Source organism: Bemisia tabaci, chromosome 2 (assembly GCF_918797505.1).
Source record: "Bemisia tabaci chromosome 2, PGI_BMITA_v3".
In the NCBI taxonomy this organism is placed as follows: domain Eukaryota; kingdom Metazoa; phylum Arthropoda; class Insecta; order Hemiptera; family Aleyrodidae; genus Bemisia; species Bemisia tabaci.
The window spans coordinates 55329136-55352329 of record NC_092794.1 but is presented as its reverse complement, the minus strand read 5'-3'; the positions used below and the strand labels follow the sequence as shown (position 1 = coordinate 55352329).

The 23194-nt window shown below is 37.6% G+C and overlaps 1 protein-coding gene across 2 annotated transcripts; it reads left to right on the top strand.

Annotated features, from left to right (window-relative positions):
- The first annotated feature begins 943 nt into the window (after positions 1–943).
- On the top strand, positions 944–23060 carry LOC109034215 (GTP-binding protein 2). Of its 2 annotated transcripts, none has more exons than XM_019047237.2 (9): positions 944–1103; positions 11679–11868; positions 12760–12972; positions 13846–14055; positions 14473–14796; positions 15343–15525; positions 15864–15975; positions 16627–16814; positions 18252–23060. In XM_019047237.2, exons 2-9 carry the CDS (start codon positions 11698–11700, stop codon positions 18537–18539), a joined length of 1689 nt encoding a protein of 562 aa, XP_018902782.2. In that variant the 5' UTR covers positions 944–1103; positions 11679–11697; the 3' UTR covers positions 18540–23060. The 2 variants fall into 2 exon arrangements, with proteins under 2 accessions (XP_018902782.2, XP_072151973.1); XM_072295872.1 differs by lacking the exon at positions 944–1103 and adding an exon at positions 1399–1418.
- The last annotated feature ends 134 nt before the right edge of the window (positions 23061–23194 follow it).

Here is a 23194-nt window from a genome sequence, read left to right as displayed (position 1 = left end):
GACTTCATTAAAATCCGTAGGATCGCGTATAACTGCGAAAAATCGAATTTTTCTCAGTACTATTACACGCGGCGGGTCACACCTCATCGAAAGGGGTCGAAAAACGCCAAAAATATACTTATTTTTCAAGAATTCAGCCGCCTTATGTGTTATTTTTCAATCTCCGGCTTAACCTCACTTTTGGAGCGGGCGATGGATGAGTCGAGGTCAAAGACATAAAGACGGAGCGCTCGTATCTAAAAGCACGGGGAAAAAGTGAAGCTAGGTTCGGCGCTGCGCGCTTGTGTGAGTGTGTAAATGAGCGCGGGAATCCATGGCGGCAAACAGAAATTTGATTTGAACTTGTCCTCTTGATTTTTGCACATTTCTTCTTTGAAACGTATTTTAAATTCCTAAAACGAATATACTAAGAAAGTTCGGTCTGCGTCCTAATATAATACACCTACTTTTGCTCGGTAACAGGCAGTAATCTCAGATAAAGTTAGTTTTTCTTCTGCTCATGGTGGTTCTGCAGGTTCAAACAGGCCGTTACAGTTCTAGATCAACGTTACTCTCAAATGAAATTAATCGGTCGACGACGGACTGAAACTAACCTTAAGTTAAAAAAATATGAGTGTGTACCTGAATTTGGGCAAAAATCAACCTAAAATACTTTGTTTCCGCAATTTTATTTATTAGTTCCCGCCCTACATTTGAATTCAAACTTGTCCCGATTTCGCCGCCAATCCTCTAGCCAATAGTAGAGGTGATTGAAAAGAAGCTCTAGAAGCTTCATTTTTTGCTTTTAGTGCTCCGTCTTTATGTCTTTGGTCGAGGTTCGGGGGAAGGATCCTCTGAGTTGACTAGGATCCTACGCGAGAATGCGCTGCAATCACCCGCTCACAACAGAACGGCGTCCTATAGAACTCGTCCGACTCGTCCCTGTGTGTGTGTTGTGTGTGTTGACAAACAAACAGGGGCACCATTATCAGTTGATAATAGTAGTTGGCATCACATCACTTATTTCGTAATTTGCTTCGTGTCTTGAATCATACCTTCTTGAGATATTAAATTGTTTAATTTTCGTTTAGTGTCTATGATCTACATTATCTTCAGACAGCTAGGTACGCAATTCTTAATACAGTTTCTCATTTTGTTTCATTGTCTTTCCCCAAACCTTCACTCTGATCTGAATCTCATTTCTCTTTCTTTAAGTATGTATTTATTGTGTTTGGTTTGGTCAACATATTGATGGAAGATTTAGGTCTTATGTTTGTTGGAGCAATTAAGCATAAGTGTCTGAGGGTGAGAGTGTATTTACGTGACACTGTTTATAGTGAGTCGGCACTTCTTATCCACTTGCAGCTTTTGTAGTTATTTAGTTCATCATTCTTTTGGTCCATTACTTCACAAAGATACTGAGTGTCCCATGCATTGTGGTCAGTATTGAATTAACTTTCACTAATTTTTCAGTTAGTCGTATTGTTTACGTATAAACAAAGAAAAATAATGTATTGTTCTGATCCTGAGAGGCTGCCCCTCGCTGCGGTGCCTCTAACTTGCCGTATCCAGAAATTGATGTTTTCTGCTCAAGTATTTTCCTTGTGCAGCCTTTATTGATAGTGAAAGTATTTTTTAAAAGACAGCATCAGTTCACATCAATAAAAAGTGGATGAATACGTAAGCTTCATTCAGATGTTCAAAACTGTCTTCAGACATAAGCGAACGAAAAGTTGAATGGGAAGTTAGGTGCTAAAAAATTTGATTCAGTTATAGTTGTCGTATGATATTTTCTGAGAACCGGACATTGGCATTTGGGTATTTCTGTCAGCTTCCAGGCAGTGAAGATACAGCTTCTCAGGCAATGTTGGTCGGAAGATTTTGTTCTACACGTCTGTTTAACTTTCTGTAGATGCAAAGTCGGAAAGAAAGCTGATGATCGGTCTACTTTCGTGTCATTATCATTTGATCCAACTTTTCATCCAAAAAAAGTGGAAGGAAAGTTGAACGAAATAATTTTTTGGCACCTTTGCACGGAAATAGCACATTTGTCGATAAACTGAGACTGCACCGCTGGCCAATCAGGAGCTGTCAACCAGACTTAAGCGCAGTCGCAACTCATCCTCAGTCTACTTAGGTGCACTTACAGAGAACATCGGATAAACATTCATATATAGCCCAACCCCACCCCACCCCTTCCCTACTCCCGAATAATAACTATTCTGAGGAAAAATTAGAATATTTTCTCTTTCCTGTGTTCAATGTATGAAAATTGTACCTAAGGCTATAATTGTGAGCTCTGTTTGAACCACACCAGTGAAGCTGTAGTTTTGAGGGATCTCCCAGTGACACGAACGAGTATTAATTTGTGCACTACCAAGCCATTTTTTTTAATATTTTAAATTACAGGCCGACAAATTGTGGCAGATTAAAATTTGCCCAGTTTAGTGTTGCCAGCACGCAAATGCAAGTTTAGGTATGCAAGCACCAGACAACTGAGATGGGAAATTTCATAAAAGAAATGGATTAGAAAATTTATGGTGAAATCTTCCCTTTAATTTTCGTACTTTCAGGCTATTTTCCATGAAATTTCAGAAACTTGTTGAAATTTCAAGGGCGATCTCAGCCGGAAAAGTCCTGTCATACTCGGCAACACTGAGAGGCTGCCGGGATTTACGACTTTTTTAAGTCGTTTTATTCGGAGTCAAGCTCGATTTTTATTATAACCCAGTTTGCGGTTCAAGTGAATGAGTATTCAAAATGCTTATTGTTTACGTTTCGTTAAAATCTGAGCTTTGTTTCCAACATCATACTCAGATACGGAATACTCATTCAACTCAATAGAGAGAGCGAAAGAACAATTGAAGAATATACTTGAGGTTCGGACCCAGCATGCAACTATTTTAACTCCGCGATGAGTCTGGTTGCATACGCTGGAGTTTCCCGGCGAAATCTGAGATCTGCACGCGGCCTACGCTGTATACGGCTCTCGCGAAGGTTAGCGCGGCAAGGTGCAGGTGTGATCAGTGATCCTCGAGTGTATGCAACCCTGCCCACTGTGGAGTTAAAATAGCTGCATGTTGTTCCCAAACCCAACGTCGTACATTCTACCGTTATTTTACTCTCATTGCATTGATCGAATGCCGAGAGTCTTTCGGAAAGCATTTCAGTTCGTTAATATCGCGTTAAAAATCTGTGCGACAGGATGAGCGTCCAAATAGTTGATCGGCATGGACGTCACGCTAGAAGAAAACAGTAATTGCACCCGCACTCTATCGCGAATGACATTCCTTGGGCAGATCTCAGATTCCGCCCTCAAAATTGAGCGTATGCAACCCGGCCCACTGCGGAGTTAAAATAGTTGTATGTTGGGTCCGAACCTAACTTCAAATCGTCACCATCAAGCCAAAAGTATCACAGAGTCATCATGCGACGTTTCAAATTTCCGCGGTCATTTTATTTTTTTACAGAAAAATTGTACAACGAAGCTGTCCGAAAAGTTCACTGAATTTCCTTTGTGCTGCCGATATAATTCAGTGAAATTTTCAAACAGATTCAACCATTAATTTCTTTGTAAAAAGATTAAATGGAACGGAAGCGGAAATTCTGGAATGCGACGCATGGCGTTTGTGATACTTTTGCCGGAAGGTGGCGAAATATTGTTGTTCGATCCGCGCATTATTCAAACGCCGAATTTATCATTCAGAAACGCATCTCAGTTGGTTCACATCACGTTATTTGGTTAGTGATGTGTTTTCTCTGTTAACAGTAGAGCCTAGAGAAAGTAATGTAGGATATTTTTGGACGATTCCAATTCCAAAGGGGGTGATAGAAAATGACCGAATGGATTGTTAACAGGAAATCGTGTAACTTGAATTAATTGTTTGATGGTGAAAAAGGCTGTGCCTGGAAAAGGATATGATGGTTCCTTATCAGAAGAAGTAGTCGAATTTTTCAATCTTCTTCTCATATTCATACCATTGTGCTTTCAGTTATTTTGCTGAATCACATTCCCTCAATTTTCTCAGATAATTCTCACCAAGCTGGCAATAACTTTAATGTTCGGGAGTTGGGCAGCGGAGCAGCCAGGGGGCTGTCCCCTTTGTTTAATATTGAAATTCACGAGACCATATTCTTTGCCAATGAAATTTGGAAAATTAGAGAAAAAGGTTCTCCACGACTCCGCACATTATCGAGTGAAATCGGTAATGTGTGAATGTACATAATGTACCAGAAAGACCAGATTTTATCGCGAATTACATTTCCTGAATTCTCACTTGAGCGAAGAAGAAGGCAGTCGTTGCCCAGTGGCGGCTTTAGGGGAGAAGGAAAAAGTGCTTTTAGAATTGTTTTCCTAGTATCTTCTTTTTTCTTTTTTTTAAATCTCTAAGTAACAGTCACGCGGGTAAGATTTGATGGACAACGAGGTCATAAACTTGCTCAATAGAGAGATTATTCGTTGACAATTTTCCGGCTGAAGGCTGTTCCAGGATTTGTGATTTTCCTTGCATTATACCGTTGAAGGGGCGGCCAAATTCTACATAGTTGTCTCGGGAGGCGGCAAAACGTCAATTCCGGGCATGACAGTAGCGTAACAAAGCAGACATCTCGGCACTCCCAGCGTATTGTTTTCAAAATATTCCTCAACGAGTTCCGTTTTGCGCATGCTCTTGGTCGAAAGCGAAGGGTACAGTGCGCACTTGGCCGGCGAAAGCGAAAAACGCGGGAAGTTGCGCGAAACACATATCCCTCCCAGTGACGCTGCCGCAAGGTCTGCTATATATAATCGGGATTTGACTCCAATGTTGGTTGAATTTTCTGTAGAGAGACGGTTTTTTGCCAAATTCTGTCCCCTTCCTTTTCCCCTTTCGCCCGCTCGCACGTGTACCCACGCCCTCTGTCTCACGAGCCAAGTTGAATAACTTTTCGCACGTGCCCGCGAATAATGAACAACTTGATAAGGATTAGGATTTGCAACGCTGCAAAAAAATGACAGAAGTGCTGTCATGCAGCGTCTGAGAAATAATTGCCAGTAGTTGTCGTTATCAGTTATCACTTGGGTCATGGATGCGATCGACAATGAAAGAAGGGGCTATAGTGAAGTTAGGGCCGGTTCTTTCACCGCTGGTTAAATTTAACTTTTTGTTTAAGCGACACTTGTAACGATCCCCCCCCCCCCCCCAGATTATACGGCTTATACATTTGATACATTTTACGGTGCTTATGGCATTTTTGGTTCCAGTCTGACATTTCAGAATCTTGACCTCCGGTTAAAATTTAAAAAACACCCTGAGTGCTGGTCAAATGTTCATATTATGATACTTATAATGTAAAATGTTAAAAATGTGGGATAAATCCGTAACAAAATGTGATAGAACTGGGCTTTAATCAAGTTAATACCCTCTTGGTTTTTTACTCTGCCGATTTCCGATTATCGAGGGGTGCAAACATTTCTTAGCCCTCCCACTTTCCTAACTGCATGCCCCTCCCATTTTAGAATCCCTTTTTAGCCAAAATGCACCCTGCAATTGCCTTTTTTTTGTCCTTCATTCAAAAATTGCCACTATTTTGGGAGGTATACGCAAAATTCACCGTGGTCGTATTACAAACACACTAATTTTACCACGATTTTCGAAGAGTCGCGCAATAGTGACTTAACATTATTGCGAGCCAGCCTTCCTATATTTTTTCACGCGTGCGGCCGTGCGATTATGATCACGTAATCGGGAGGGTTATGCACTCGCGAATTCATAGATATCCGGGGGTATTCGACCACTGTTCGTTGATTATTTACCTGATGTTCACCGGGCATTCACCCAAGGACTAACCGTGTAGGGATGGATACTCTCTCGGATTTTTTACCATTCAGTGTAATTGTCAGTTTATGGAGGGTGTAAAAGCCCCGAAGAATTTCACCTTTTTCACTCTCTCCTTAAAAGCCGATTAGACATGGACCCTTAAGTTACCCAGCGGTCGCTTTTTGGAGACAGCTTGCTCCCGGCACTCACGACTAAGTCCAATAACGAAACTTTGAGTTTTATTCGAACTTTAGGAGGACTAAATAGGGAGGGGGGGGGGGTTAGGAATGTCTTTTCGCACACGCGCAGTAATATTCCCGATAACGGAATCGTGGAACTTCTGGTCGTCCTGAGAGTTACATTCCATTCTTTTTTCAAACGAAGCGGAACTTTATTATTTTGGGAACTTTCTAAAAGTATCTTTTTTCTAGTTTTTGAAATTTTCAAATTAAATTTGTATTCAGAGAATATCAGAAGCTGCACCTAAATTTTGTTGATGTATTTTAATTTTTAGGTATAAGTATAGGAGTGGTTGCTCAAGAACAAAGTACTTTTTTAGGCGTGATCTCTCGAGATGTTGTTTTTTTTTAAAAAGCAAGCAATTTCCCCTTTTTGTACAATTCGATTACACAATTCACAATTTGTACAATTTCGATTGGTGCATCTCAAAAATTCAAAGATAACAATATTTAACCCTATTCACTGGGAAAAACGAGTGTACCAAATCTCAGCGACTTCCGTGGGTGTTCGGTCAAAAAGTCTCGTATTTTGCTTGATTTGGCACGGTTTCTGTCGCGTTCTTTCATCAAAATTGTGCTCGTTAAAAATTAGGCAATTCCTAATCACCCACCAAACAAAAATGAGTGTCTGTTCGATCATACTCGGGGCTGGCGTACGGCGAGGAGCAGAAGGTGCACCGAAGGGAATATGAACTACTCAGGTTCGAAAATTTGTAGGTACGTCACGTCCTTGACGTCAATTCTGACGTCAGAAATATCACCCGATGAAAGATGCGTGTGTCTATAGTTCTATACGCGAGGAAGTGCGTGGGGAAAAACATTTGGAATCAGCCGCGCGGGAGAATGATAAGCACAATTTTGAAGAATTAACTCCGCGCGTCTCTATTTGATGTGTATCGTCGGTTTCTTGGCGAAAAAAAGTAACTGCATTTCAACGTTACTTAATTTCCTTTGGCAAATTGCATTTTTACTAATCCATTTTTTTTTTTTTGCGTCATAGCCAGTTTTCGGATTTGCCTCACGGAACCGCGCCTAACCTCGTGGCAAAATTTGCAATAACGGAGGAAAATCTACCCTGGTAAAAATTGGCGATAGGAGCTGCGTTTCAAAATAAGCACCATAGGAATTTTTATAGCCGGCTAAAGATGGCAATAGAAAATCATACAGCTGGCTGTAGTAAGCGGAGCAAATCGTATAGCCGGGCTATACGAAGCGATAAAAAAGTATACAGCCGGGCTATAGTTCCTATCGCCGGGCTTTACACTTTATCGCCATCGGCTATAAGAGGCTATAAGAAATTGTGTAGAAATTCGTGTGCTTTGGAAATCATTACGTTTGACTTGGAACCACCATAATATTTACAAAACACGCATTATATTTTCCTTTAATACATATTTTTTTCATCAATTAAAAATTAAAATGAGAATAATCCTTACAGGATGTGCAAACATTTCAAAATCATGAGTTGAAAAACGCTGTCTCCGCCAGATTAAATATTAGAGCCTAACACAAAGCGGAGCGGCGACGCACTGGCGCCTATAAACCTAACAGGGATACTTCACGCATTGCGCAACGCGTGAAGTATCCCTATTAGGTTTGTAGGCGCTAATGCGCTTTTCGTGCTGGCTGCCCGTCCGCCGCGCCGCAGCGTGCCACGGCGCTTGAAGCAACTTTTTCACACCAGAGGTATTGCACAGTATCATACGAAATTGAAGGCGCTCCATCATATTAGGAATGGCAGGTATTCTTCAAAAGTACGGAACTTTCCGCGCAAAATAAATCAAGATACTACGGCCCAAAAATAGAGCGGTAGTCCAAAAACTCACTAAGTCCTAGCATCCGTAATTAGTAACATTTAGCATACACTTTATCGCCTGGCTGTTGCTTAATCGTCATCGGCTATAAAAGGCTTGCAGCCGGCTGTAGAAGCTATTGAAAATTTAACAGCCGGCTTTAGGTCTATGGTATTTTGGAACACAGATTCTACTGCCAATTTTTACCAGGGTATAACTTGCCCCATTTTTACCGCGATGAGCGAAAAAAAGCAAAAAAAGAAGAGGACAAATTCAAAGGGTATCACACTTGGGAACTGCCCCATGGCTCATGATTTGCCAGTGTGAAACCACGTTTCTTGATTGCTTCCTTTTAAAACCACCCCTATTGTATTTTTTTTTAAGAGAAAGAAGGCAACTTTCTCGCCTGAATCTTTTACTTAAAATCGTGCCGACAGAGAAGAAAAACGAGGGAAGTTGATTTTCTCTATCTTCAAGTCACAGTAACACTTCTTCGAGACTTCACGTTTCTCATGGCACCTGCAAGCAGGGATCTAGAACGGGGGAAAAAATCTTTTTTGTTAAAATTATCAAACTTTGTTTCATATGGCCTCTCAACCTTCGGTTTAGGCCTACAAACTTTCCTGTTGCGGCAACCGGACCTTGGCTCAGGTAATCAAAGTTTTCAGCTACTGTCCTGATACTGAGATTCACCGAAAAAATCCCTCTATTTTCTACCGTAGAATTTTGTTTCTTGAACCGAAGTTCGGTTTCTCTGACCGAAAACTTTGGTGGACCTTTCGAACCGAAGTTCAGTCGTTTCAGCAAACGTTAGCTTCTTCCCGTCAAACCGGCAGTAGTTTGCACTTTTACTCGATTGAGTTTTTTTATTCGATTCTGCACGCGATTCGATCACGTGTGAATGCGTTTATCATTAGGACGTATTTCTGCCAAATGGAAATATGTGCATTATGACGTGAGTCCTATTATACATATATTTTGATGGATCTCAGGGCTCATGTCTTAATGCACATACGTCCGTTTAGCAAAAATACGTTCATTACGTTTGTAGGTAACTCCGAAACTGGCTCAGCTGTGGCCAATGGCCTTCACCTGAACTTTAGTTTCTCCGAAGCGGAGGCGTGGTGAACTGAGCCTCCGGCGAAATTCTCATTCCCATTCTCCCGCCAACTTAAGAGTTTCGTAACATCCAGAAATCTAGTTTTATGATCCGAGGGAGGGGGGTTGGGGGGCAAAAACCCCAGCGTCCCAGCGTGCGGTGGTCACGGCGTTGCTAGAATCAAGTTTAGAGAAGTTCATATACAGAAGTAAGAACGCCTTGTATGTAAGTTTTACACTGAGTGACTGACGTTTTTGTATTTTCGCTTCTTCTCCTTCTTCTTTTTCTTCTTATTCTTCTTTTTTTTATTTTTTTTTTTTTAATCTTTCTTCTTAACCCAAGTCCACGTCGTCCAGTTCCTTTTCACTAAACACTGCCCAATTTCAGTCGTGACAAAAAGTTTTTTTGTCGTGATCTGTATGTAGTCGTGACAATTAGGTAGAGGAGACTCGTTGTCGGAGCTAAAATTTTACCAGGCTTTTACTGAATGAATCGTTCTCTCGACAAGGAGCTCATTTTTCAGAAAATGTCAAGAAAAGCTTTTTATTTTGATAGTGAACTAGGCTTTTACCATCCAAGTCATGCATCAACATGACAAGACGCAACGTGGACAATTTTTATGAGTTTTGTCTCCTCTCATTTTCCGACGATCACCGTGATAATCCTCTCTCAAAGTCAATTTCCATTTTTCGAAGGGGCACCGTGCTGTAGTCAAATCGGTGATCTGTAACGCTGTTAAATGTCGAAAGTTGAGGGTTTTTTAGGCTCGCCACAGTCTAGCCCCGACGATCAACCTCGAGAGCGTGAGGAGTCAGTGCGCCTTCAATTTTTCGTCTATGCAACGCGGCTGTCCGTTGAACCGAAATAGTTTCATCCTGACGTTGTCATCGCGAGCGCGAGGAAAATCAGTGATCATCGAGAGCGTGTACTGTCGAGTCAGTGCGCCTTCAATTTTTCGTCTATGCAACGCGGCTGTCCGTTGAACCGAAATAGTTTCATCCTGACGTTGTCATCCCGAGCGCGAGGAAAATCAGTGATCATCGAGAGCGTGTACTGTCGAGTCAGTGCGCCTTCAATTTTTCGTCTATGCAACGCGGCTGTCCGTTGAACCGAAATAGTTTCATCCTGACGTTGTCATCCCGAGCGCGAGGAAAATCAGTGATCATCGAGAGCGTGTACTGTCGAGTCAGTGCGCCTTCAATTTTTCGTCTATGCAACGCGGCTGTCCGTTGAACCGAAATAGTTGCATCCTGACGTTGTCATCCCGAGCGCGAGGAAAATCAGTGGGTCTCCTCTGTTTATGCAATGTGAATGGTTGTTGAGCCGGGATTGTAGATTTAATTTTGCCGTCATCGTTCTTGAGCGTTGATTATGGGGAAAATTTTGCAGAGTTGCCGGTGGTCTGGAAAATCGTGAAAATCAGGGAAAGTCAAGGAATTCGCAGCGACCGGGAAAATCCATGTAAAATCAGCGAATTCGAGGGAATAGTCAGGGAATTTCTGAAACATCTACTAATCTTTTAAGACATATCCCTGATCTCCCAATCAAGGCCGGATTTAGGGGGTGGCCATATGGGCCGCGGCCCATGGCGGCAGATTTTGCAATTTTTCTAATTGTATTTTAATAAAAACAATTGGATTCAGAAAAAAATTACAAACGAGAAAAGGCGACAAAATCTCTCATTTCCAGAGAGTATAGTAAGCATTTTGTCGTCTCTTGAAGATACTAAAGACAGCACCTTTAATTAGTCGAGTTAAGAGAGAATCCAAATACGCAATTTGGTCTGGAACAGCGCGGCACAGAGAGCAATGATGACGAGGACTTGAGATGAAAAGGAGAAGCCCTCGGCGCGGCGGTCGGTATGTAACACATATTAGCGCCTACAAGACTGCATGAATACTTCACGCATTGCGTCAAACGCAGTGCGGTCAGCGCGGCGCGGCGGCAGAAGTTAAAATTATTAAACCACATTTTTGTTTGTTCTTTTATAATTTTTTTGTTAATTTCTTATAAATGAAAGGCCTTGTCCACACAGAGATAGGTTCACGAAACTTAACTTTCGCGCCAACTTCCGTGAACTTTAGCTAGTAGTGTTGACAGGAACTTTCGCAAAAAATATATCCAACATGAGTAAACGCATCTCATGCACACCTCCCCCGCCAGCATGTTCACTCGGTGGTTTTTATTGATGATTCAAAAGTAATGAGAAGGGGGCGGCAAAATACAGGCGGCCCATGGGCGGCAAGTCGGTAAATCGATCCGGCCCTGCTCCCAATTGTTTTTCCTCTCTTGTCCTTTTAAGGCTTGTCATCTTTTAACCAGTTATTGAATGCCTTTTTCCATAATTTGATCAATAAACAAGGACATTTTCACAAAAATTCAGCGGAAATTAGTGTATTTAAAGAAAACTTGGAAATTTTGTTCGAAGGTCAGGGAAAGTCAGGGAATTAAAAAAATGTGGTGTTAGGGAAAAGCAAAAATAATCAGGGAATATGAATATGAAGAAATTATGACAACCCTGATTTTGGCTCTTGCTCATGAGAGCAACAAATGATGAGCAACACATTATTCAGTCTTTTCCATCCCTTGGTTATAATTTAAAACTGCTTTGCAACGTCCCTGCTATGAAATGTCTCATGAGATGAGAGATTAGATTACCTAAGCAGCCATATAGATTAGTCATAAACTGGGTATTTTTAAAAGACTGATATTGAGTTTTTATATGTAAGAATAGTGTTCCTGATCATTTATTTATGTTTTCTGATTCCAGGTATATAAGAGAACAAACGATGGATTCATTTTTGGGGCTCTTCGACCCGGGCTCGGGGCCCACAATGAGTGAAGTGTGGCCGGAGGATGAAAATAGCCCGTTGCCTCCGGAGCCTCAACTAGGAAATATTGAGTACAAATTGAAACTGATTACTCCATCAAGACTGAGGTTTCAACATCTTGTCACTCAGGTAAGCTGATACTTAATTAAGTTCCCAGCAAATGCACAGATAAAATGTATTTTTCTTCTTTTTTCTTTCTTTTTTCTTCCTTTTTTTTATAATGTAATTATAAAATTCAAAACAGTTTTTAAAATGTTGCAGTATTCTCATGATGTAACGTCTGTTCATCAAAATGTTCGCTCTTACTTTTCTCTGTCGTAAAAAAACTGACGGAGTATAATGTTAATCGAATGGAGGATTTGCAAGTGTCTACTATTGGATGAATTTTGTATTAAAGTAGAAACTACTGATTAAACTTAATGCAAGAATACCCTTGGCTCATAAATTGAACAATTACTAGAGGAGATCTGACAAATGATCTAATCTGCTAAAATACATGTGTTTAAACAGGAAATGACGTCATTAGGCGGTGCATTTTCTCATTTTTGAATATATTTTTACACTATTTCCCATATCAGTAAATAATTATAAAAAATACTGTGAAATCAGCTCTTTAAGCACTATCAAATATAGTAGTAAGACATGTGTACTAGTGCTTCATTGACGCATAAAAAATATACATATGTAATGAAAGAAAACTGCAAAATTTCTTTTATTAACAATTAAGTACTTACTTTTCATTAAAATCAAAGTTTAAGAAAAATATCAGACTAAAATAAATCATAAGTTTGAATGAAAGGATTTCTATTAAGAACTTTTAACTAAATCTGGACCCCCAAATGATGGAAATGTGCTCAAATTTTGTCTTTCCTCTGTATGATTCAGGGCCCTTACCTCATTTTCTTATGCATTGATGTGTGATCAGGCGGTCTACAACCCTACGTACCCGTGCCTTTTTCGTTTTTATTACATGCAATATTGAAACTTAACCTCTATTTTCTTTTAATTTAATTTTTGCAGATGAAGTGGAGGCTTCGTGAAGGTCATGGCGAAGCAATTTACGAAATAGGTGTTGAAGACAGTGGCTTGCTCATAGGTTTAAGTGAAAGTGACATGAGAGCTTCCCTGAAAACTTTGGAGCAAATGGCGATGAAATTGGGGGCTACAACCACAGTCCTCCGAGAAAGAATGGTTGACAACACTCGAAAAGTGACGGAAGTTCTAGTCAGGAAGGTATGTTAAAATGAAAATACAGCTCGGTGGTCTCCGGTTCAATTGATGGTGTTCTGATCAACACACTTGGATCGCCTCAATTTCTATTGACAACATTTTGATCGATAAACCTCTGTGAACATTATTTTGGCTGACCTTGCAGCTTTGATTGTATTTCTTGACATTAAAAAAGTAGTAACATATTCTTCATAGAAAGTATTTCAGTCTAATAGTTAAATCTTTAGGAGTCAAAATTTGGTACACACTGCTTGATATCGCTTTCTTCATGTAACGCTTTCTTCAATAAACAATTGAATGGTAAAGATGAAACCAAAATGTATCTGAAATTTTTTTCATTGATGATATTGGAACCTCTTTTTTATGGGAAAAAGAGGTCCCAAGGAGTTCTCAGGGTGAGAAGAGGCTAGAGAATTTTTTTCGAAGTATTGTACATAGCTACTCTTGTGTAAATAATCAGGAAGTAATGCATGTGTATTTGTAATCATTATGGCAGTTATAGTATCCTAACATTTTTTTATTTTGAACTATTCATTATTCTAAAGAAAATTGTATGAATTAATAAAAATATTTTACGTTTCATAATTATTTTCTTTGTAAAATTTCAACAATATTTGCATACTCATGACTTCTGAAGGTTCACATTGAATCCCTCCTCCAAGCATCATTAATTTTTGCATCTGTTCTATGAAAAGATACGATTAATCTTATCAGATTTAATACAGATCTTAAGAATCAATTCAGTAAGTAAGAATTTCGAACCATTACTAGTTTGGTTTCCCTGTTTTAAGAAAGCTCCTGAGAGCCAGGACGACATTCTTTTAAAACACTCTCTCATGAGATAATCATTTACCTATGTTTTATTCATTATTTCAGATTCCTGATGATCAGCATAATATTGAAGTAAGAGTGGCTGTGATGGGGAATGCTGATGCCGGAAAATCTACTTTGATAGGTGTTTTAACTCAAGGACAACTCGATAGTGGAAGAGGCAGTGCAAGGTTGAACATGTTCCGACATCTCCATGAAATTCAGTCGGGACGCACATCTTCTATATCTCATGAAATTCTTGGATTTAACTCTAAGGTCACTATTTTCATTTTTTTATCACCCATCCTTTTTCTTAAAAACTTTTTTACAATTTTGCCAATGGATGGATCTATTTTATGTCAACCACTGGTTCTCTCTAATTTTCTTGCATTTTGCAGCATCAAGTTTTACCAAAGGATCATAATTTGTCAGTTAAGAAGCGCTAATTTTACCTCAGTGTATTCAATGTAAAAAAGAAACTTGAAATGAAAGTATGATCATGAAGTTCTTGCTAACATTAAAAACCAGCGCCACTTGTTCTACTTAACATAGAATCTAACTTTCCAGGGTCTCCCATTAGTTTTTATGTTTATGCAGTGCAGCTGTTATGTGCACTAGTGATTTATAATTCCATGCCCCTTGTCCGTATACCATTGGTTTTCCTTAATGTCAGTCGGTTCTCTTTATTTACAGGGCGTTGTTGTGAACTACAGTGAGGCCATGACAGCTGAAGAAATCTGTGAAGTGTCAACGAAGTTAATATCATTCTTGGATTTAGCAGGCCACCGGAAGTATTTTCGAACGACAGTAGCAGGGCTCAGTGGATACTCACCCCACTACATCATGCTTGTTGTCAGCGGGCCCGGTGGTGTTTTAGGCATGACAGAAGAGCACCTCACACTTGCTCTTGCCTTGAATGTACCTTTCTTTGTTGTGATAAGCAAAGTAGATCTTGTTTCCCCCGAAGAAACTCTCAAAGGTGTTGAAAATGTCCTGAAATCCACAGGCTGCCGAAGGGTATGATTTAATGTTATGTACTCTCATACATATCTTGGATATTTATCCTCTCAGAAAATATGCATAGGCACCAATTGATTTGACCTCACCGAAAATGTCTGATGTCTAAATTTTTTACTTTTCAGTCAATCGCAAATGGCTGCAAAAGCTCCGAACTTTCACAAAAAAATAATTTTTTAATGCCTAATCTTATGGTAATAGACTTGGGAAAAAGATTTATGTTTGTTTGCGGCGTCTTATATCTCTAAGAGAAAGTAGTCAAAGAAAAACGTCTACCATAAGCTGTTGAAATGTCTCGCAAAAAGGAACTTTCCTTGCTACTGCTTTCAATTGGACTCACACTCTCTCCACAAACTTTTTGCCTGAATTTTTATCAGAGATCTGTTTTTGCTAGCAAACCTCCAGAATGGCATAAAAAATGAGTGCTGTAATATTAAAACATGGGACAAGAGAATTATAATTCCATGGAGGCTTAAAAACTCACCCGAAAAGTATTTTCCAAAGAATTTGACTGTTAATAGTGCTCTTTTTTATTTCAATTTTCAGGTACCTCTTGTGGTCAGGAATGAAGATGATGTTTTAACAGCTGGCTCGAATCAACTGAGTGAGAATATTGTTCCAATTTTTTGCATCTCAAGCGTAACTGGAGAGGGCCTCGAACTTCTCACAAGGTTTTTGCATGTCTTGCCACCAGGTGTTAGTAACAAGGAAAAGCAAAGACTTGAACAGGTCAGTAAAGAAAACTTTGAAAAATGAGTTAAATTGTGCTTTTATTTCTGAAAATAAGTACCTAGATGGCATTTATTTCAAAAGCGATGAAAATGAATGAAAAAGTCCTTGAAAGAATTCCAAAACAGGCATTTGATGAATAATGTTTTTATTCATGTATCAAAAGTCCTGTTCGAAGACTGTCATAATGAATATGTTTTGCCCAGTGATTTAAAAATTACCCTGTCAGGAAATTTTATAATTTCTTTAAGCTGTTTTTCCTTACTTTTCAACAACCCCACCTCTTCATCCTTATGTTTCAATATTCTTGCATTTTAATGGAAGTTTTTGTCTTACAGGAAGAGCCAGAATTTCAGATTGACGAAACTTTTCGAGTTCATGATGTGGGGCCAGTTGTGGGTGGATTACTCACAAAAGGTGTTGTTACAGAAAAAACCGGTCTAGTCATAGGTAAGCGCAAGCCACTTTGACTCAAGCCTTGCATGAATTTTTAATGGTAATTGTGGCGATGGCAGAAAATAGGTCGCCAATGTAGGTCCTAGATTTGAGTTCCTCCTAGGAGAAGACACAGACAACACCCAATGAGAGGGACGAAGAATGCAACTGAATCTGAAGTGCAAGATTCTTTAAATGTTTTGGTTTGAGCGGAAAAAGTGAATGGCGGTTGGGGATTGTAGAGTACCAGGCAGCGCTGTAAAGTGACAAACCCATTTACATACATTGTAGCGATGCTGAAGCTACTTATTCATGAGTTTAAAATTTAATCTGTATAATGACTTAACAGTAGATACTTAACCTCATAATTTATCCATAGTGTAAGGTATAGTATGCTTAGTGGTCTTCTGAAATATAAATGTTTAAATCGCTGTTGTGAAACAAATATATAATCACAGCACCAATTAAATACTAATTTCAATTTTTTTTAATTCATTCCTCAATGGATTTATGCAGTCATCAGTTCAAAGTAATTTTTTTTTATTGATGTATCATATTTGCAATGGTCGTCATATCATTTAAACAATTTTCAAAAGAATAGTAGGGTCTGTTTTTAGTGAAGTCATTGAGTATTTAAAATTGATATCTGTGGTTTATTTTTCTCAGGTCCATTAGCAAATGGAGAATTTTTGCCTGTAACTGTTCAGTCCATACACAGGAACAAAGCACCATGTAGGGTAGTTCATGCAAGTCAGAGTGCATCGCTGTGTTTAGACAGAGTCATTCCAGGTCTTCGTGTGGGAATGGTTTTATTAAGTTGTAATGTGCCACCATCAGCATGTTATTTCTTCCAGGTAAACAATATTTTATCATGCTCTTTCAATAAGAAAATGGCTATAGCAACAAACTACTAAAGCTGCCTCATAGAACAGAGAATATTAAGATTGTTCGGTTACTATTTAACACTGCAGGCACAATGCGACAAGATTTGAATGCAAAAAGAAGAAGAAAAAAAATTTGTTACTTTTCATCTAATACCCACGTGCAATTTCTCTGCAAAATAACTTTTTTAATCTGGAAGAATGTGGTTTTTTGAGCCTCTTTAGGTATGTAGGAGTAATTTAGTAAAAATGATGAAAACCGAATTGAAATCAAAACGTGTCCTTTGAGGAAAGTTTGAAATGAAGAAATGGACTCCTGAAATCATTTAAAAGACTCAACATTTCAAATTTACATGAAGATCTTGCAAATTTGAGGCTTTGCAATCCAACCAACTTCTCAACAGAATTTAAAAAAAACCCACAATCCAGAAATCACAGTACCAAGAAGTAAATGGGGAAATTTCAATTTTCAAAGAATAGGAAGGAAATAAAACAGAATGTTGAGTGACTCAGACCACCTGTAGCAGGCTTTTCTCTTGGTTATTTTACGTTGAGGGAAATGGAAAACTGCAAGATTAAATAGAACATTGACCCCAAGGAATCCGAAAAAGCCTCGCCAGTCCCCAGTCACTCTTAAGGGCTATAAGAGATGTCTGGACCTCAAAATTGACTTTAATCAAAAATATTGTTTGTTTGAATTTTCCTTGGAACCACTCATTAGAATTTAAAATTTCTTTCACGTGAGAAAAATCCTCTGTCTCTTTAGTTTTGAATCAGCAAAAATGCTTTGTAGATAAGGAAGTCCAAGAGTCATCCTCAGTGATATGTCAAATTATTTACACAAATTTAGGGATAAAAATAAGAAAAGTTTTTAAAAAACAATGTTTCACTCACTTGCGACGACTTTTGAAATGTCGTATTTTTGCGAAAACTTGTGTGGTAATTAGCTCCCTCATTTTATAATATGAAAATATCAGCAGGTTATCATGACTAAGTCAAAGTGTACTTTCTTGACTTTTGAAGTTTTCACTCAAGAGGTTGCACCTCGGCCTCTTCCGTTCCACAATTTATTGTTTCAACATGGTCCTTTTGTTTTAGGCACAGCACTCACTTTCCATAAAGACACTCGATGTAACAAGAATTTCTTTTCATATGTTAAGTGCCACTTATAACAACAAAAATTTCTCCATAATGGAAAATGTTTTGATCCTTTGCCGATCCATTGTAGAGAGAAAGAGAGAGTACTGTACTTTCATGATACTATTTTTCTCTCTTTAATTTTCTGCAGAATGTATAATACCTATATTCCTCTTATTTCAAATCGGTTTGATGTACATGATCACTTTTGCAATCAAACCAAGTCAATAAATTATATTTTATTTTAATTCCTTTTGCCCTCCTTATTTTCAGGCACAAGTTTGCGTGCTTTATCACTCGACCAGTATTCATGCTGGATTCCAAACAACAGTCCATATTGGGAATATAAGACAAACTGCTGTCATTGAAGGAATCATGGCTTGTAGCAGTATGCATACTAACGATAATGCTGCGGTCTTGTTCAGGTTCATGCGTCATCCGGAATATGTTCAGGTCGGCATGCGTTTGTTGTTTCGAGAAGGAGTCACCAAAGGCATTGGTAAAGTTACTCAAATTTTTCCCCTAGAGACTCGAGTCTCGGGAGACTCAAGTGAAGAATAAATTTACAGGGTTTTTTCATAAATTTCAGAGACTTATGTATGAAGCAAATCTGTTACATTAACAGAATGTTCTAGTTCCATAATTCTGCATGTTTATCTCTGGAGTCCTTTTCTCTTCTAAATTAACTCATAACTTGCTATTTTGTAGATTAAATCTGTATAGTTCACATATTCTTTTCCAACCGTTAACTCCATTTGACCTTCATGTAAGGCCCTATCAACTAAGATCTGCAATAAATATTGACCTACTCTAGGTCTGCTTTCTTCGCTTAGCACAGCAGTATACAAGTTGAAATGAGAGTCGTACATAATCGGCAAGTCAGAATGTAATATTTTCACTGCATCCTTAGATCAAAGAAATTCTCCTTTTTATGGGAAGCACGATTCAAATTTGTGGTTCTCCTTTTTTGGCGAACTTCAGACCCCGTCTCTCAAACTTGTTTTTTTTTAATATCGTTTAAAAATGATAAGGTACGCATTCTTAAGCAGGAACTAATCATTGTGAAGTGTTAACTAGAAATTGCCTGTTCACATGAATTTTTTTTTCTTATTTTGATGCTATAGTGATGAAAGACAATGACTTTTGATTTGTGTCAAGGATTCTCTTTTTAATGTCTTTACTTGACCTAGCATGTTACCTCACAGCTCAGTGTGTAGCCATGCTGCCATATAAATTTCGGTGGTTTGTTTTGAGCAAGTTGATGTCTTTTGACTCTGTCTGATCTTTTTAGCCTTTATGAATGTCAACCTTGCATACTGTGAATTTTCCTTGCTTTACGTGTTTCTGACGGAACTTTTCTATGTAAGAAAAAGAGGAGAAAACCTCCATCTCTTGATGAAAAAGTGATCTTTTGATTGGAAAATGTCCAAGAGAATGGAGTTTCTCCTCAAGTTGGATTGAATTCTTGATCCTCTGCCGATTGCTGCAAAAAAATGAAAATTTACTCTAAAAGAAGCACCAAAAAATAATTTTATCTGCAACTAAAGCACAATCATGCAGATGTTTCAAGACAAATGTATCATCATTAAGATTTTATGAACAAAAAGTATAGAAAATTAACATCCAATAAGATTTATTTTAACATAGACACAATATGAAATTTTTGGAAGAGGTGGAAACATTTATAAGTAGAATTCCAGCGTAACTTTTGTTCAGCTGCACTGAGACTGAAAGTATGGGGAAAATTAAACATAGGAAGTCCTTCTAGAAACTTAACTTACCTTTGCAAAGAATCTTTGTTTTTAAGCCCCCAGACTGTGTGAGAGTATTTTTCGTAAATTAATCAACTAGTCTTCAATTGATGTTTTCACCTTAGTAGCAGAAGCTGTAATAATTTTAAGTACGAAAATATCTATCTAATTTAATCTCCAAAAATTAAATAAGAAGTGCCAAGACCTAAAGTGACTCGCAGTGATTCAGAAAGAAAACCTGCATCTCTGTGATAAAGCCTATCAAAATAGGAAGAAAATGTACTGATGACTTAAACTTCCATCAAGGTAATGCTTTACCTTAACATAGATAATTATTAAAAAGCTTAGCAAATTTTGTAATAAAGCTCAACTTGACCCATTCAAAGGTACGTTTGAATGCAGCCTTCCATTAAGTTGCTTTATTCCTAAAGCAAGTTTAGTACGTTTGAACCTGTAAGTAATCGGAGTTCCCTCCTGTATGTAGACAAACATTTTGTTAAATTCTAATCAAGAATACTCATTCATCAGTTACTGGTGGATTTAGTGTTTTTAGGATTCTAGTGAACATTTTTGAGATCTCCTTCACCCTGAATTCTTTAGTGTGTACTCAAATTGAAATTTTCAAATAATTTTCTTTTATGACTTTTAACATGAGAAATTGTAATTAAAAATATTTAAAACTATTCAATGTAAATCATAAAGAATAATAGATGAATATCTAATAAATTATCGCTCCATTCAACCATGGAAAATCAAAAATCCAACTTTCACTCTTTCTTTTAACTTTAGGTTTAGTTGCTCTGTTGATAATTTTCCAACCTCAGCTTTCATTGCGCAACTGCAACTCAATGGCTCCACTTGATGAGCCAATGAATTTGTATTTTACATTTACTATATTGTATTATTTTATATCTGTATGAATTTACTCATTATCAGTACTTCCTTTGTGAATCCTTAAAGGAAGTGGAATGACATAGTTTGAAAGATTTGCGCAGCCGTCCAAAATTTATTCTTTTTTCCTTGCCAATGTCACAGTATTAGTTAACTGAACAAGTAACTCTCCTAGTAGCACTGAGTTGTGGGTGATTACTGTGAATTATTGCTTTTTTAGCCCTGTTTATTATCTGCACATCACACCAGTTTGTCCTCCATACAAGCTACATCGATTTAGTTTTTAAAACTCTCGGTCTGTCAGGAAAGGTAAAAATATTTCAGAAAGGAATAAAAAAAAATCTGGATCACCCCCATTTACAATTAGCCGTTTGTCACTTTTGCTTGATAATGCCGATTTTATTGTGGAACTTATAAATTGTGCCCCATCTCACCTCAGAGAATTTTAGTGTCAGTCTACCAAAGATCTCGAATAATTATTATTTCTCTATTCTAAAAAAAAACCTTGACTAGGAATAATAAATTTGTACGAACTAATCCGTCCTGTTCAGTCTATAAAAAACTCACTATAAGGAATTGATAAATTTTAATTAGACTATGGAAGAGAACCCTCCTTGAGAACCACATAAAACTTCAATCTCAAATAACATAGAACAATGCCTCGGCTTTCTATGATCTTAAATTTTCTGCCCTCTCTTTTTTCAATTCCTGGAGGCTACCTATTACAGTTTTGTACCTAAAGAGACACAGGTTTTCCAGCTCATTGCCATCTGTTTTTTTTTTTTTTTTTTTAAAAAAAAAGGTTTTGCTTTCTCATGTATGAATGTGTAAATTAATTGTATAAAATGTAAATGTGTTTTAATTGTCAAATTGATAACTACTTATCTTCTTTTGGTCAGGCTGTACAAATCCTAAATTCATATCGACTTTAATTTTTCCTTGTTCTTTGTAGCCTTTCGCACTTCTCCGCTCCTCAGCTTTTTTTCTAACTATCAAAGATTAGGAATTTTTTTTGTTGGTGCTGTTCTTTTACTGTAATGACGTCCTAATTCTAAATACGGAAAAATTGATGTATCATACCCTGTTTCATAGAATTATTTTACTGAAAAATCCTGCCTTATATACATAGAGGAGCTAGCAACCACCATCAGAAGATTTAACACTTTTATTCTTCTGAATTTTTTTTTAAATTTGTTTTTTTTTTTTGGAATGTTTGGTGGTAAAATAATACTCAACTGTCAAAGGTCTAAATATTTTTTTTGAATGGAGTTCCTCATAGAAAGGGGGATTTGCAATGTAACTCACTTTTCTTTGGTAAAATTTTGCAAAAGAAAACTCATGATTACATCTCTAGTTTTAGCCGAGACCGACCCCTGAGCTCATTGAATTCGCTCAAAGTTGAGGCCATAGTGTTTTTACATATATTATCTAATTATGTAGCATTATCAAGCAGGGTTGTCATACGTGGTAATAAATACAGTCTTGTGTTGCATCAAACAGTGAAAGCCAGAAGAACTCAATTGCAATGCAAAATTTAAAAGTTTCACCTGAAAGCTTACTTTTTTATCAGTTAATCAGCTTTTGCTTTACACCAAACATTTTTTAGAATTTTTCGTTAAGTAACCAAGATAATCCACAAAAAATTCTGGAAGAAAATTTACAACTGACCTTGAAGAAGTTAATAAAGTGTGAAATGAAACTTCATAACATAGCGATGTGATGAGATTCCTTGACTCTTATCCCTGCAATTACATAGGTGGACTCCTCCTTAATTCGATATATGTATTAGTACTACCATCACTATGGCCTCTTTGTGAATTTTTTATTTTTTTGGTTACAAGATTATGTGCCTTTTGTGAGCATGGTAGTTGATAACATACTAAGTTTATAGCTGTATTGACTTTCTTAAAAAATATTACCGAGGTTTTATGGGTCAAATTGCAAATCCCATTCTCTCCCAGAAATTCCACTCCTGAAATATTTAGAAATGTCAGCTTTCAAATTACCTGTTGCGCATTAATTTTTGTTTGAACCAAAAGTTCTTCCTTCTTTTCATTTTTCTTCGTTTTTTTTGCCACCAAAATTTGCCCCGTTTTTGTCATTTTGCTAAATTTGTCCGTAGGTCAAGAAGTGAAGTCAAGTGCAAAATTTACTTCTTAAGTCCAGTTTAACTCGACTTAAGTACCTTGTTTTAATTTGTTAACCCTCTCAAAAATTAAAGCTATAATTTAAAATTGCAGTTAATGTTTTAAGAATTTATTTTTCAGTTTCAAGCACAAATCATATGATTTTATTTTAGTTAAAATATTTAAAGAGTATGTCAATTTTAGATCTCATTTATTTTCTTAATTTTTGTGTGCTAGCCCTAACCTTTTTGAATTTGTAGATGAATTATTGTACATTTCCTTGATCTGATAAAACCTCAAGCAATTTAATTTTCTCAATTGTCTCTTTATTTTCCTTTAAAAAAAAAAAAAAAAAAAAATCCAAACGTGAATCGGCATCTCTATTTTCTTCGACCGGATGAAATCAATGGGCTCTTCAATTAACGTAACAAAAAATCTCATGTACCAA